This window comes from Eleutherodactylus coqui, chromosome 2 (genome assembly GCF_035609145.1).
Source record: "Eleutherodactylus coqui strain aEleCoq1 chromosome 2, aEleCoq1.hap1, whole genome shotgun sequence".
NCBI classification, from domain to species: domain Eukaryota; kingdom Metazoa; phylum Chordata; class Amphibia; order Anura; family Eleutherodactylidae; genus Eleutherodactylus; species Eleutherodactylus coqui.
Window position 1 is genome coordinate 77,374,350 of NC_089838.1, and position 15,829 is coordinate 77,390,178.

Genomic DNA, 15,829 nt, shown 5'->3' on the forward strand with positions numbered 1-15,829 from the left:
TTTGGTCTCAGGATAGGGCTTTGTCCCGAACACAGAGGGTCACTTTAAGTTAAGTTCTGGAGGCTACTCTTCCTCCATCACTATTTTAGAGGTCTTTGGTTACAATGAAGTTTTAAGTATTATTTTTGCGGTCCATGTGCTAAAATAGATTAACCACTGGATTATAGCAATAAGTACGAATGCCCCGATGGTCTCGTGTGCCAGATATTTGAGTTAGCAGTTGTATGTATCCAGACTCATCAGAAACATGATCAGGGGATATGCAGATTGAGAATTGGCATATTAGCGATGACGTGAAGCGGACCTAGACTAGACCAGAATTCTGATTTGTGCAATGTTGAATATCATTCTTCTTAAATTTTATATTGTGACAAAACATGACTTTTTACAAGATGACAGATTCAGTCACTCGCTCTCTTCAGCAGAAATCCAGGAAACAAAGCATCTCAGAATGCAATGACAATGAACAGTAATGTTCTGCTGTCCTGAGGATTCATGGAGGGCATCTGAGGTTATTGGCTGTTTCAGGCCTCCCAGTTATTTCTTGGTAGTTAAAGCCATCTGTCTGCATTCATACACCTCGTGAGTGGCAGTACTCAATTGCCGATAAACAACACATGGCATTACTGCCGAAGTGAGTAAGAACCTGAATCCTGAGCTCGCACCTATTTCCTCTTATGGGAATTTCATGTAGTGTTGGTCTGTAGCCAAGTGCCCTTGACCTCAATGAACAGAGCCAGCCAAAAATCAGATTGCATGAGATTATGCTTTTGTCACTGTTCATACGTTAATTTTAAATTTAGAGATAGATTATGGGAAACACGACTCCAATTTCAGTACTTGCCAACACAGCCGCCAGTACACCTAGGACATGCAATGAGTACACCTGGTATGAGTTTTCTAAGGGCGAATATGGAACCATGGTTTGTTTCAACCAAATTTACATCAATACAAACAAAAAACAGATCATATTCCCTAACATGCATACCTTGTTTAGGAATATGACTGAGTAAAGCTATCCTGCGATTTTGCTAACGTGCATTCACTGCCTTCGCACAAAGCTATCACAGAGAGCTGTATGATAATGCTAGGGAATGGTGGAGGAGGTCAGAAGGACAGAGAGCAGAGAAAACTACTTATATAGAAGGCTGTAATTCATTCTGGGTATATTTTCCTATTTCCTACTATTAGTATTAAGGGGGTACAGACTAACAGCTACTCAAAGAGAGGATGAGATAGAGGTGTAGTATTGAGTGGGTGTGGTTATACTACACAGCCTCTGAAAGAGGAGAGGGGAGATGGGGGAGCCGAGCTTGTGTACCTTCATGAGAGAACAGCTGGTCAGTGCTGGGCCCCCACCCTTAGACAGAAACCTGAATATAGCAGAGCCAGCTAACCAAGTAATATGCTTTATCAACGCCTGAGAAGAAAAACTAAATGCAGGAACAATAAAAAAAACAAAACACACAAATAAGTGCATCATTTATTTTTGTGCAATAACTTAGTAAGATGTATGTGTATTGATTTGTCATGCACAAAAGGTTTCCGTAGCCGTTAAGGGTCTCTCAATTAAATGTACTTTATATTTAAATTATTTTTCAAGGCACAAAAACCTAAGAAAAGAAAATGCATTTTTATGACAATACTAGCAAAAAAAATAAATCACTTTTTGTCAAGTTTTGCAAAAATGTTGCTTAAATTGATCTTTACAGAAGGAAACACAATTTAACATCACATGTCCTTAAAAATGTGACCAAGCTGCAAAATCTGAACATCTCATGACTTACGGGCTGATATTTATGGCTCCCAGGCAAAAACATGCTGTAGAGGAGGAAAGTAAAGAAAAACAAAGGCAGGTTAAGCTATTTTAGAGGGGTCAATGCAGTTCTTGAAGACTGCAGTTTTTCCCCACATGATATGCCTTACTGCTGAGCAGGAGGCGAATACATCATCAGAGGGAGGGCAGGCATCTTACTGGTCAGGCTGCCTTCACGCTGCATTTTTCACTGAGCCATTCTATACTCCAAATATAGTGTAACATAACAGAACCCTTGTCAGACACCAAAGTGGTCGGCTTCAGACTAATGACAGTGAATGGTTCCACCTGGGGGTTCTGTCTCAATTCTGTTTTTCATCACCTGAGATGGAATCCCACAACGTAGTGAAAACCACTAGGTGATGGCAGCCTATAAGGCCAGCTTCACACGGGCGATAAAATATCAGAACCATATCTCACATCGCAGCTCCATTGCCTCCAATGAGGTCGGCGGCAGCAGCACTGGCCCCATTGAAAGCAATGAGAGAAACTCTGCAATTCTCTGCCGTGGCTGCGACTGCCACACCGGAGGATCCCTGCATCCCCGAAGGGATGCGAGGTTGTTTTCACATTAAAACACCTCGCATCTCTTGGTATTTCACATGGTGGAGAGTGCGATATGGGGGCGGGATTCATGGCCCCATATAGCGCTCCCCAGTGTAAAGTTAGCCTAATGCTCACTTCTCATTTTTCCTGCGTTAGTTTTCCTTTAGTATCAAGTCTCTCTTACGTATAGGACATTGCCTGTCTAATAACAAATGTATGTCCATCTGAAAATATTTTAGTTAAACTTAGTCACTTTTAGTGTTCTGGCAGGTAATATTTTGCTTAGTCGATGGCAAAATCACCATGCTGATATAATTCTTAAAGGGGTTGTCAAAGTATAAAAACATGAAATATAAACGGCTGGTATGCGATAAAATAGCAAAAGCAGCAGTATATACCTTTTCTTCCCCGGAAAACAGTGAAGCGGCTCTGATGAAGATCCCACTGTCAGCAGTATAGGCTGTAAGTCAGGTGACCTTTGCAGCCAATCAGAGGCTGTAGCATCACCTCCTGGCATTAGCACTCAGATTCTGGGTGCTATAATGCTACGAGTTAGGAATGGGACGCTTTGGCCTCTGGCTGCAGAGGTCAGCTGAGTTCCTCTGAACTGTTCCCACAGTGGAATCTTCACCGGAGCCACCCCACTGTTTCCAATGGGAAGAATAGAGGTAAGTATTGCTTCTTCTTTTATCACATGCCCAGCTATTTTAAAAATTTTAGTTTTTATACTCAACCCCTTTAATGGCAAGACAGAGCATCTGCATTATAAGAGATGACGCCGCACAATCACGCTTGTTGGCAGTACATAAAGTGGCAAATATTTCACGCCAGATCATCAGATTTTGACAGGCCACCTAACTGACTGGATCAGTCAACCAATATCTAATCTCTATGGCCATCCTATGCAGCATGCTGGGGCCCAAACATGGCAGCAAAGAAAGGGACAACACTTGTTTGAGAATCAACTGGTTAATAAACCATCACTGTGGAAAACCACTCAGCAAGAAGAAAATCCACAGCAATAACCCCAACCAGATTAACTTTACTAGTAATCTCCACGAAATGCCGAAAGGGAGTTTCCACACAACAGAAAACTCTAAATAACTACAATTGGGCTTCTTACAGAAAGGATATACTGAAGAACGAATAGCTTCAAAAAATTCCTAAATGTAGTGGTCCTTACCGGAATTCATTCAGAGCCTCCACCATTTTATTGTAGGCCAGGCTTCTCTGACTAGCGTCTGCTGATCTGCGGCTCATTTTCATCGCCTTTAAGAGAGATGCTAATTATTAAAAGCAATATATAAAAGCAAAAGACTTTACAAAACTTGTCACTGCGTGCCACAGATCCTTAACGTGATACACTATAGGGATATTCTTACCTGCTCTATGGCGCATTTCAGCTTGTTCATGTGACTCTCAAACAACGGAAAATGAGAAAAGAAGAAATCATGGAACTTGCTGGTTTCATCCTCATCCTTCGACAAGGAGAATATGACACCAATGGCGATCTTCTTCTTCCGGGTGACACCCAGGTTGGGCCCACAGCTTTCATCAGACATGTTAAAGCTTTCCTCTACTGACCTAAAATAAGGGAATATTCAGTACGAAAGATGAAGATGATCAGAGTTTATTGCTCAACTCCTAATTAGTTGCAGTTCTAAGGGATATGCAAATAGTATGATTCCATAATGAGTTGTGCCAAATGTCAAACTCAGTTCAGCAAAATCTCTCCGTATAAACAAACAGGTCTGGAGTAAGATAATTACAGCAACTGCAATACAGACCAACTAAATGTAGCAAGCTGTTTCTTCTGGTTTCAGTGAACTTTTTGACATTGGATTGCATTGAGCCCAAGATCGTCTAACACACAAGAAATAAGTTGGGATTTAATTATTCTATTGTAAATAAGATTTTCCTCCCTTGTTCCAGTTCAGAAGAACCAACATGCCAGCAGTACATCAGGCAGTATGCTTTAATCGCCCCATCTTCCTTTTCAAAAGGAACATGCCATCATCTTTGAGTGCCATAAACTACGTTATAGTGCTCAAAAGGTAAGGGAACCGGGAACTTGTGTTTCATACTCACCTGGTTTGCTGTTCTGTGTTCCCGCGAAGTTGGTTCGTGCACACAGCGTGACGCTTTTCTAGCGGCTTTGTGTGGGCGCTGTGCCATAGGGATGAATGGGAGAGCATGCATAGAGCCGTCTGTAAAGTCAAACTGTGAGTGCGCACCAAGTTCACGGGGACACAGAAGAGCGAACCAGGCGAGTATGAAGCACAGGTCCCCGACTCCTCACCTTTGAGGCTCATAATGTAGTTTATGTGGATCAACGGTGAGAACGGCTTGTTTTTAAGTAGGTAAATTATTAAATACTCAAGAGGAAAAATCCCATAAAGTGACTGCCCACATTTTAATAACCTGTTTTATCTTTAATATATCTCAATAGCATTCACAGTTCCATTTCCTGATGCAGTTAAAATCACATCCATAGAGTTAAAGAGAAGCCATTACATTGTACATGCAGTCTAACCTGTGGGCAGCACGTGATAGAACAGGAAGAGCTGAGTAGAAGGATATATAGTTTTGTGAGAAGATTCAGTATCTAAATCTTTGCTCATTCTAAACTTAGAAGTCCAGTAGGCGGCCCCACCAGTGATTGACAACCTTCCCCATATCAGTACACATACAGAAATAGCTGTCAATCACTGATAGTACCCCCAATGGACTCCTAAGCCCATTGAAAGCATATTGGTAACTTTAGCTCCGTTTGTCCAAAAGTCTAATGAACAGAGCTTGTTCTAGACTGCTGGGAGAAGGGGTGTTTAAACCAGATGTGTCCAAAGGGTAGACATACACATTAAAACAGAAGTCCCTCAATATTTTTCGCAATAGAAATTTGTATTCAATTAAAAAAACTAAAATCGAAAAATATTTTCTCACCATCGTGGAAAAACTCCATTCTCCAAGCTGGTGGTTTGGCTACGACGCCAGCGTCGCTGGTAGCTGCTGGCACAGCTGCTATTGAGTGATGAGCTTGGTGAAGGAAATGGAGTGATCAGGAGGCTACTCAGAGAAGCTACAGATAGTAAGAGCAGATATGGAAAGGTCAGTAAAACAAACTCAATCACAAAAATGTTTACATAGACTAATATAAAAATGGCCTTACCCGATCTTGCTATACCACTATCCCGGTCATCGTTAAACCCTCGGCCTGGCATATCCATCGGATTGCTATGGACTGTAAGAGAATTCAATACTTGTTATGTTAAAGAATTCCTAAACTTAGACACTTTCACCCAGCAGATCACCACCTCTTAATTTAATTTACAGTAAATACAAATAGTAGATACTACCTAAGTGAGAAATCCGAGTACCTGACAGATACTGCCATGCAAACCCACCACCAAAAGCGCCAGCTCAGCTGAACAAGTGTGTACTCCCGGCCATGACCGCTTTCTTTCACATTGAAGAAGTCCTGTATTTTTTATATTTTTTTCTACTTATACATTCATGTATATATACACTACAATGTGATACATTTATTGCTTACCAGGGTCAGTTTTTAGACACTATGATCTAGACAATGGAAATGGAGAATCAAGCCTCCCATTCTAGATCAATAGCATGTAAGTTGTGTAGAATGTCTCCAGAATACAATCTACCCTTTTTTGGAGCAAATAACAAAAAGTGAACTCTGTTCAGCTGGCCTTTTCATATCAGAACGGACAGGTCATGTGCTTGTGAAGGAATCTAAAATATTAACAATCCAAAATTAAGATAAGCATGCAAAAGTGTAGACAAAAGTTGCCATCAACTGTGGAAATAAGGTTCAAGAAGACCGAATTTGGTATGCAAATAGCCTTTAAGGCTATGGACGGCTTTTCGAGAATTTTTTTCTATTAATTTGCATGTGTTAGAAGCCAAAAAGAATTTCTGTAATTGGGCTTTATTAACCATTTTGAACCCTTTGGCTTCTGCAGTTGGCACGAATCACAATCCACTGCAAGCAGCTTCATTTCCCTCAGACGGGCCCTCTGACCACTACGTTTCCCAGCTTTCCCTTGCAAAGTGATCAGTTTCCTTTTTTATCACCCCTTTGTGTCCAGATTCCTTATTTCCACTGTGAAGCCAAACACTGAACATGCATGGAGACACACACGCTACATTACACGTCACACGGCAAGCAGCACACCTGCAAAGAAAGAAGCACTCCGGATGAGTCGGAGCGGGCCCTGCTCAGAGAATGCCCGCCTGGGGCTGCAGAGCTGAGACAGACCTACATGTCGAAATGCAGAATACAGACGGAAGAGAATATAGTTAATAGGGAAATGAATGGCCTGCAGAAGGAATAAAACGGACAGGAAGAGAACAGTAAATGAAAAAGATGGTGGTCAGTGCGGCAGATTAACATGGAAGTGAGCACAGAGTTCTTATGCTCGTTTGGATGTAAATGCTCATTATATACACATACAAGATTGAGCAAGCAATGGGATATCATTGGGGATACTGGTAATGGTTCAAGAATTAGTGTTATTCCCATAAAGGGTCCTATGTATCCTCTAAAAGACTCACAGGAATTAAGACGACCTGTACCATGTCTCCAAAAATGTAAGTTTGTATACATAGACTTCTGGATTTTATAATTTTTTTTAATTAAACATACATAAACGAGTTCCTGATCATGAAATATGTTGCTCAGTAATTGACTTATAACAAATTGTACCTTGGCCCCCTCCCTGCAATCTTATGTAAATAATGTAGCCACCGGTGAATCATCATCTATGGTCCCGTAACTCCAGAATCTGGTGCTGAGAAATACATTTATATTAGTCAAGTCCCCTGCCGCCCATACATCAAGGTCTTCACTGCACCAGATTCTGGAGCTCTCTTCCGCTAAAAACTTTAATCCCAAAGAGTGTTTCCCATGTTGGCGTACTATGTATATTTATACAATAACCGGACGGCGTGCTCACTGCCATGGAAGTAAAACTTAGGTTATTGCTAAAAGTATGTAACCGACTAAGTCAGAAGGTATAAAATGACATTTGTATTACAATATCTATAGGTTAATAGTTGACTGACAGAGCGACACAACAAAGCACAGAATGACATGTTGTATTAACCCAGATATGTGATAGCTGGATGTTTAACTATTTCATGAAGGTTCGTTAAACCCAATTGTGACCAACATCGACTTTGGAAATCACAAAATAATTAGATATTCTTATTACTTGGCTACTATAGAAAATGTGATTGTCGCCATACTGAAATGATTAGAGGATTAGGGTTGCCACTATTGTCCCCCCAAAATACCAGTAAATGTAAAAAGGGGTGTGGCTTATGATGTATGATTATACCTCCATTATTCTAGTGGCAACTATAATAATAGCGTCCCCTCTCTGTGGCCCCATTGGTAACAGTGCACCCACTTAGTGGCCCCTATAGTAATAATGTGCCCTCATCAGTGGCCCCGATGGTAATAGTGTACCGTCCTGATCAGTAATCACGGCAGCAAGCAGTTTACTGAAGCAGGTCCGGTCACCGAGGCTACTGTATGGAGAGACTACCGCTTCCACCCTTGGTGTCTGCATTCCTGCATGTACGGTGAAGTAAACTGGTCACTGCTATGGTTACTGCCCGGCCAGAGGTGCTCATAGGAGTCAATTATTAAAAAATAAATACTAGCACCAGCCTTGGAACTTAATTACTGGCCGGGCTAGTGGTTAATTGGCCAGGTGGCAACCCTATGCAGAATCTGTAATAGCGTGCAATGCAAACAAAAGGACTATCAGGATTAATGGAACGAAGGTTGTGCAGCTGTACTGCAGCTCCATTCACTTTAATGACAGCACCAGAGACTGCCGAAGAGCTTGAATTCTGTAATCTCCGGTGCCGTCATTGACGTGAAAGGAACAGCCTTTCCGCAACCTTTTCTCCATTCTCTTGGGGACTGACTGGACCTCCATTCTTCTGTGAAGAAGTGCGATCTGCAATGAAGGCGCGATCTTTAGAGGGGGACACTGCTGGATCATCACCCGTCACCGTTCCCAACAGCATCATAACTTACTTTATGGTGCTGTGGGAATGTGACAGCTCACCTTTAAGTTTTCAAAGTCTGTAGAACAAGAATGAATTAACTTGGTTGTATAAAACATAATAAAGAATATAAGAGGTGAACCAAGCAGTGTTTGAGATGCCTTCCACTGAAATCTAATGAGATCACCCCAACACATCCCGGCCCTGACATGGATTACAGCAGCTGCACAGTATAATTACTAACACGGTCTGTAATTCATGTCGCTCGTCAAAAAAAAAGTGGCGGTGTGACTGGATAAATACGGTTTACATATTAAACATCATTTTCTTTCAGCACAATTGTGACAGGCGATAACGGCGCTGATAATGCTCCCGGTATCCTAACAAGATGCTCAAGCCCATGACTTATCCTCACCGATGTTCCCAAGAAGGCCATTTATGATGCTGCTGTTCTCAGCCCTCAGGGTGTTTTCATGGCTTATGTTCTCAAAGCTGTCCTGCAGTCTGCGAGAAACAAAAAAAGGAACGATGACGTCACTTCAACTCAATCAGATCATTAGAATTGGAATCATCATAAAGAAGCGCTAATTAAAACTTTTCTGTAAAAGTAAAAAAAAACAAAAAACAGCAAAATAAATATAAATCATTGGGGCCTCCACTTCAAGTCGCTAAGAAAGACGAGTAGAACTAGTGCTAAAGAAGTGAGGACTGTATTAATGTCAAAGTAGGATTCTGGGAACTGGAATGGAAGCCATCTTGGTTGGCCATCATATTTTATAGAGGTACAGTATAACAAAAAAAAAAAGTTGAAAAAAATGACAACTTTTCATATTAAAAACAGACAAACTGCTTTGAGCTGACCACTCAAAAGCTCATTGAAAAGTGATCTAAAAGAAGGGTCCTCTCAAGAAAAAAAAAAAACATTCAAAAAGATGGCCGTATGCACTGTATACGGTGGAACTGAAAATCTGTCACAAGAAAGGTCTTCTTGATAAGTGGGTGGTCTCCTCAAAGCATGGTCTTTCAGAGATTGTTCCAAGTTCCTTCCCCCAGAGTTTTGGGGCATTATTTTTTTTTTCTAGAACATAACAGATCCCAGCGGTGCAATGAGTATTAACAGTCAGCTGATGGTAAAATTGCTGTTGAGATGAAGGCTTGAATTGGTGCCAGTGACACCAGAGTGGCCTCCACAATAGATAATGACATCATTCAGCAGCTGTTGTGCTCCACTAGAATGATCCGACAGCAGATAAACCCTATAATCTTGGGCGCATCGTATATAGAGTTAGTATGTATCCTTTTAACAAATATGTTCCAAGTTGAACGGGCATCTAGTCAAAATAAACTCACGTGTTTAAACTCCCGTAGATGCTGCTCCCGGTCCGGGCAGTGAAGACTTTGCTCAGCATGAGCTGGGGCGGTGAGCTGGACATAAAAAGAAGGGAAAACTTCAACCGTCTGCAATGTACACACTGTATGGGCACTTCTATACTGGTCTGCAGCAAAGGGATTTAAGCTCACAGGCCCATGGATTGGAAGTGGAAATTATCAACTAAGAGAAGGTTTCATCGGTGATGGCAGTTGACTGACTGGGGGGGCCTACTCATAAAATAGGCTGCCCAAAGCAGACAACCACCTAAAAATCCATAAAATAGATTTGACCCTCACCAACCGTATGCAATAAGGTTTTAATCTACAGCATCTGATGTAGCAAGCTTGAAGTTCTATTTCAGTGGTCTCTGCATAATACCAGAGTACAAAAATATAGCTACACGATGGACTTCACTACTGGTGCGAATTCCAACTATATCTGTACGAACGAGCCTTAAAAAGGGTACATTTTCTTGCCAAAGAGAATTAAAGAGCTATGTGTAACTAGAATCACTAATACAAACAATATCAATCTTTGTATAGATGGGATCTTCCTTACTTTTTTCCTTTTGGCTCGACATACTGTATCTGAGATGAGTGACGTGAGATGACCGGTTTTGACGAAAAAAACCCCCAAAATACATGATTTTGAGATACTCTGGTGGGGGATGCCTATGTTATATAAGTCTATGCGGTCACCCAGTGGTTGTGATGCGATTGTCAGCCTGTTAAGCGTTTTATTAGCATGTCACAATAAAGTATTGCATTGAGTCTTCAAAATGTGCAGAAACTTAAGGGTTGACATATCCTTGACTGTAGTTTAATGAAGGGGAATGTCAACTGCAAGGTAAACCATTAAGCAACTTAAATACTGGTTACACATTATGATTTATTATGTAATCTAATTAATTCAGTACATATCCAGCAACAACTTCAGTGTAAACGACCCAGAGCCATCATTGTCAATTGACAACCATCGCTATCATTGCCATCAGAAAACACAAATTGTTCCTCTCCACATGAAATTTCAGTGACATCATAGGAATAAAAATCACTAAATTGGATTTTCAAAAAAATAGCAGAGGATCAATATTTAGCCTTAGTCCTACTACAGGTCTCGAATACAACTAGCTGTACAACTCACCATTTCTTAATTGCATTCTTTAGACTGTTAGCCAGTTACCCACCATCAGCCCCCTGTGCATAGACGGGGAACATAATTATAAAGGGTTGTCCCACATCCACAGGATCAAGAAAAACCAGTTGATTCTGACTGCTGGGACACCCAACTATCTGGAGAACAGGGGTCCCCGATAGAATGGAGCAGCGGTTCATTCATTTCAGTGGGACGGCTGGAGATAGCTGAGCGCTTGAGCACTGATCAGCTAATTAACTACTATCCTGTGGATAGGGAATAACTTTGCTTTGTGGACCACCGCCTTTAAGGATGGACGATGGGATATCAAAAATCTTTACGGTTGTCCAACTTCTATTCCACTTATCAACTGCAGTTTACAGACAGATGAAAAACCAGGCTGGGAAGTGCAGTGGCAGAGTCACCAATGGATTGCCGGGGCAGAGAACAGGAGAGTACAGGTTCCTTTTGGGTTTTATTACAACTGCAGGAGTTTACTTTTTTTTTTTTTTTTTTTTTACTGTTCAGGGGCCAACCAATCCCTTTAAAGGGTCCATTTACACAGGCTTCCATGTGCCGTCGATGCCAGTAGCTACTGAGCTCGAGTGAATCTTGAATATAGTCATCTAAATATGGCTCAAGACTTCCCTCTTACAAGCAAAATATCTATTAGTAGCAAAAAAAAAATAAACAGCAGAGGTAACCTTTACATGGTCTAGACCACAGAACCATGGGGCATGGATTGTAGAGAATACATACCATATCCTTAGGGGGTGTTCACACAGTCCTATTGGGGTGCTTACAATATGCAGCACAGTGTATAATCCCAGCAAGATGGTGCCTTAGAATGTTGGGGAACACCCATACACACATGTAGGTTTACTTAACTAGATAAAACTACTAATTATCCTCAGGACCCCCCTAAAAAGGGATTTCTTGAAGGGTCTCTGTCACTTTAATACACTTCAGGCATGTTATCAGAAGTTGTCTTCAGTCTTGCTCAGGTGCGGAAACCACTGCGAGGAGTGAGAGAAAGCCACATATGGGCCAGACCTTATATTGAGAAAACTGATAATTCAACTGAGACTCACCGAATCTGGTGAATTTTCAGAGTGGAGCCTTTGTAGCTCATGGCCACTGAGCCAAACATCATTTCTCCGAGCGCACTGCCATCCGATGTACATCGGGAGCTCTGCGAAAACAAAATGGGTAAAATTACAGGGATAAGCAAACGTTTCAGAGAGGTTTGGTTTGCTTGAATAATGGAGTGCACTGGCTGGCTGTAATGTAAGAGGCTCTCTCGTTGACAGATGTAATGTAAAGCAAGTCTCCACAGGTACAAAAACCTACACGAAATGGACTCCATATAGCAGCGTTTACACTGCGTCAATCACCAAACGACCTAAAGATAATCTCCATAATTAGGCCCACTGCACACGGGCGGATTTTTGCTGCGGCGGGAGACCAACAGAAGTAAATATTCACAGCGCAGGGAAAAAAAGTAAGGCCGGGCTCACACGGGCGGACTGGATTCCTCATGCTGGAGGCCTACAGCAGATTTCAGCTGTGAGCCCGGCCGGTCACCCTGCATACCTGTGGTTTCTGTATTGCAGGTGGCCATGGAAGTTCACCGTCACGTATGCACAGTAAGGTTTTTTCTATTCAACATTTGTACTTCCCACGCCATCGTTTAGTGATGACATGGGTCGGATGGCCTCCATTGACTTCAATAGAGGCCGTCTGCCCAGAGTCTGTAGGAAAATAGAGCATGCGGCGATTTTTACTCCCCTCTCGAAATACGCAATTCGTATCCACGAGTGTAAGCGAAAAACAGCATGAAGCGCAGTGTTGTGGTTCAATAGGCTGGTGGTGGTGTCATTCATCAACAGGACAACACTCCACATCGTGGAACGGAGATCACTAGGGAGTAGTAGGAGAACAGGACAATGAATTCTCTACATTGCCATGGCCTTCAAATCCACCGGACTGCAACCTCATGTAACATGTTTGGGATATGCTGGAAAGGGCCGAGAGATCTGGTCCCACTTATCTGCAAAATGTGCTTTGACAGCTGTAGCAACAGGCGTGGGCTGAGTTGATTATGGAGGATGTTTGCACCTTGCAGAATTTATTCCCTGTTTGAAAGCTGTGAACGCTCAAGAAGGTCGACCAACCCGTTATAAGTAGTCATCCCTATTGCAGGGATCGTAGAGTACAAAAACATCTGTTTCAAAAAAGGTGTTCATGGAAGGATACCAAAAACTGCTGCTCTCCAAAGAAAAAGAGACATTGTGACCTATCTGAAGTTTGCTCAAGACCATCTAGATGTTTAACAATATTTCTGGGAAAATGTTCTATGGACACATGAGACAAAGGGGGAGATTTTTAGAACAATACTACGATAGGAGGGAAAAGAACACTGCAGAGCAACCGCAAAGCCTCATCCCAACTATGGAGTATGGTGGCAGGAACATCATCGTTTAGGGGCTGCTCTACCACCTTAGGTCCTGGGTGCCTTGCCATAATAGAGAAAACGAAATTCTAAAGTGTATCAAGACATGTTCCATGAGTATGTAAAAGGAAGTAGTCAATGGGCTTCAAGATGTAGAGATGGCGGGTGATGCAACAAGACAACGACCCAAAGCACACAAGTAAATTGACTAAAGAATGGTTGAAAAAGATTTGTTTTGGAATAGCCAAGTCAAAGTCCTGACCTTTACCCTACCGAGATACTGTGGATGGACCTAAAGAGGCCTGTGCAGTGAAGGCATTCCAGAAATACTGATGAACTAAAACCCATTTGCAGGAAGGAAAGGTCCAAAAGTTATTAAATTCAGTGGTTCACTTACTTTTTCTCCCTGCACTGTGTACGTTACACAATGTGCTCAATAATAGACATGAAGGATACAAATGCTATTAGATGGGGTTTGTCTATAATTGTGACATACATAACAATCAAACCACATTAGTAACCACTGCAGACTTCCAGCTGATTGCAAAGCGTTCACTTTTTCTGCAACTATGTCAGGCCAAATGATAGACGACGGATTTTCAGGTTTCCATTTTTGATATTTGAGCAGAACAATCGGCAATGCTCAAACTAATTAGAAGAGTTTTTATTCCCCATTTAAAAACACAAGAGCTGAAACTATTCCAAACACAAAAAAAGTAATCCCTGGGGGCGAGAAAGAAATGAAATCCTACAGGCACTGTACCACTCTGGTATGCGGATCGCCATCCACATACCATAACGGGCGTTAACGTGTAACCCCATCAGGCGGCAGTCTGCGTTACTGACAGTTAATGCATTATTGTTAAACAATCTCAAGACTAGTTGGGAAGCGAATCAAGTAACATATGTGACATTTTCCAGAAATTAAAGTGACAAAGTAAATGACCCTACTTAGCAGTTCTTATTAACAGGATGTTGTATGTTGGCTACAAATCAACACAATCCGCTCCAGAGGAATGGAATATGCGCTTCTACATACCATTACAACTCAATGAGAAGATGTTGCAGATTTTTTATTTTTCCAAATAACTAAATTTTAATGTTACTTTTGCACATTTCTGCAACTGAAAATCTGTTCCATTAGCCTGAATGAGGCTATTTCGGCAGCAGGTGCGTGAATTTCTGCATGCCTCATTCAGATGAGACAGACCCAGACATAGACACTGGGGGAACCCCCGCCTCCTCCAAATGGATATTGATGGCCTGTACTGTGACAATCAAGTGTTAAAAAGGTGTCCAGTTGTGAAATATTGAGGGTCTATCTGTAGAATAGCCCTTCTATAGTAGATCAGCGAGAGTCTGCCTCCTGGGATCCCCACCATTTAGTTGGTCCGGGGATCGAGGTGTCTGTGCATTGAACAGATTTCTGCAAATAGCAGCCCGCTCCGTTCCCACTGCAGTGGCCAGGCTTGGCATTACACAAACATCCCATTGAAGTGAATGAAAACTTTATCTGTAATACCAAGCCTGGCCACTGCAGTAGGAATGGAGCTGTTTGCTTCCTGCAGTAATCAGCTCAATGCCGGAATGCGTTTGCACAACAAACAGCTGATCGTGGAGATATTGGGCGGCAAAACCCTGCTGATCAACTATTGTTCCATGAAGCCCCCTAATATCAAACGAAGGCATCAAGCAGCTAATGTTAAAGGGTGTCATTATTAAAAGTTTATGAAACTTTTATAAAGCACTAAACTACTTTATAACAGTGCAAAACACCATACACCAAGCCCTGCCCACATAAGCTTCCTAATTCAAGTTATACACTTGCATGCAACTTTTTTGTTCTTAACCCTGTCTTTCTAGAATTGAGTGTGTCTCAAGGTCTCTTTGCGGACAGCAGACAAGCTAGGGCGATACAGAATCTTCAAAGCGATGCAGAAAAGTGCACTAAATATTAATTGAAAGCCTTCTACAGCAATGCCCAATAAACTCAACTACACACATGGAAGCAACACATTCCTTGTGTAACGGATAGGACAAACTGCACAATGCTTCATTCCAGCTTTGTAATGCTGCAGGTTTGTCTCGCTAGAATAAAGAGATGGCGGTGAGTTTACAGCACTATTTTGGGGAGGTTGTAACTAGAAACTTGTGATCTCTGCAAGTTCACTTGACAGGAAGAATATTTATGTGTCAGATGACTGCCTTCTCCTGCAGCCAAAATCCCTTCTCTTATGTAAAATGTAACCCAAGCCAAGAGAGGAGATCCCAGACCAAGAGCCAGAGGAACAACTCAGCATTTAGAAGTCACATGCTCTTGTCATTTTTAACTCTTTTTACTGTTGGGGGAAGGAAAATGCCAATCATACCCGATCAGCACTTCACTGCACGTCCTAAACGGACACAAACGGTTGACATAACTCAATGGTCGCTGCTGAACAATTAAAAAAAGCTAAATAAATGATGTATT

General features: G+C 41.8%; 1 protein-coding gene across 3 annotated transcripts in view; it reads right to left on the minus strand.

Annotated features, from left to right (window-relative positions):
- Positions 1 to 15,829, minus strand: part of FNIP1 (folliculin interacting protein 1) — a 97,939-nt gene that overhangs the window by 33,688 nt on the left and 48,422 nt on the right. For 2 of the 3 annotated variants that reach the window (XM_066591132.1, XM_066591134.1), the window contains exons 4-11: positions 11,999 to 12,099; positions 9,752 to 9,826; positions 8,817 to 8,905; positions 6,558 to 6,641; positions 5,532 to 5,603; positions 5,306 to 5,441; positions 3,745 to 3,946; positions 3,546 to 3,631 (exon numbers count right to left, since the gene is read on the minus strand). In XM_066591132.1, coding sequence (XP_066447229.1) covers positions 3,546 to 3,631; positions 3,745 to 3,946; positions 5,306 to 5,441; positions 5,532 to 5,603; positions 6,558 to 6,641; positions 8,817 to 8,905; positions 9,752 to 9,826; positions 11,999 to 12,099 — 845 coding nt within the window. The remainder of the gene's footprint in view (positions 1 to 3,545; positions 3,632 to 3,744; positions 3,947 to 5,305; positions 5,442 to 5,531; positions 5,604 to 6,557; positions 6,642 to 8,816; positions 8,906 to 9,751; positions 9,827 to 11,998; positions 12,100 to 15,829) is intronic. The other variant, XM_066591133.1, reaches the window with a different exon arrangement.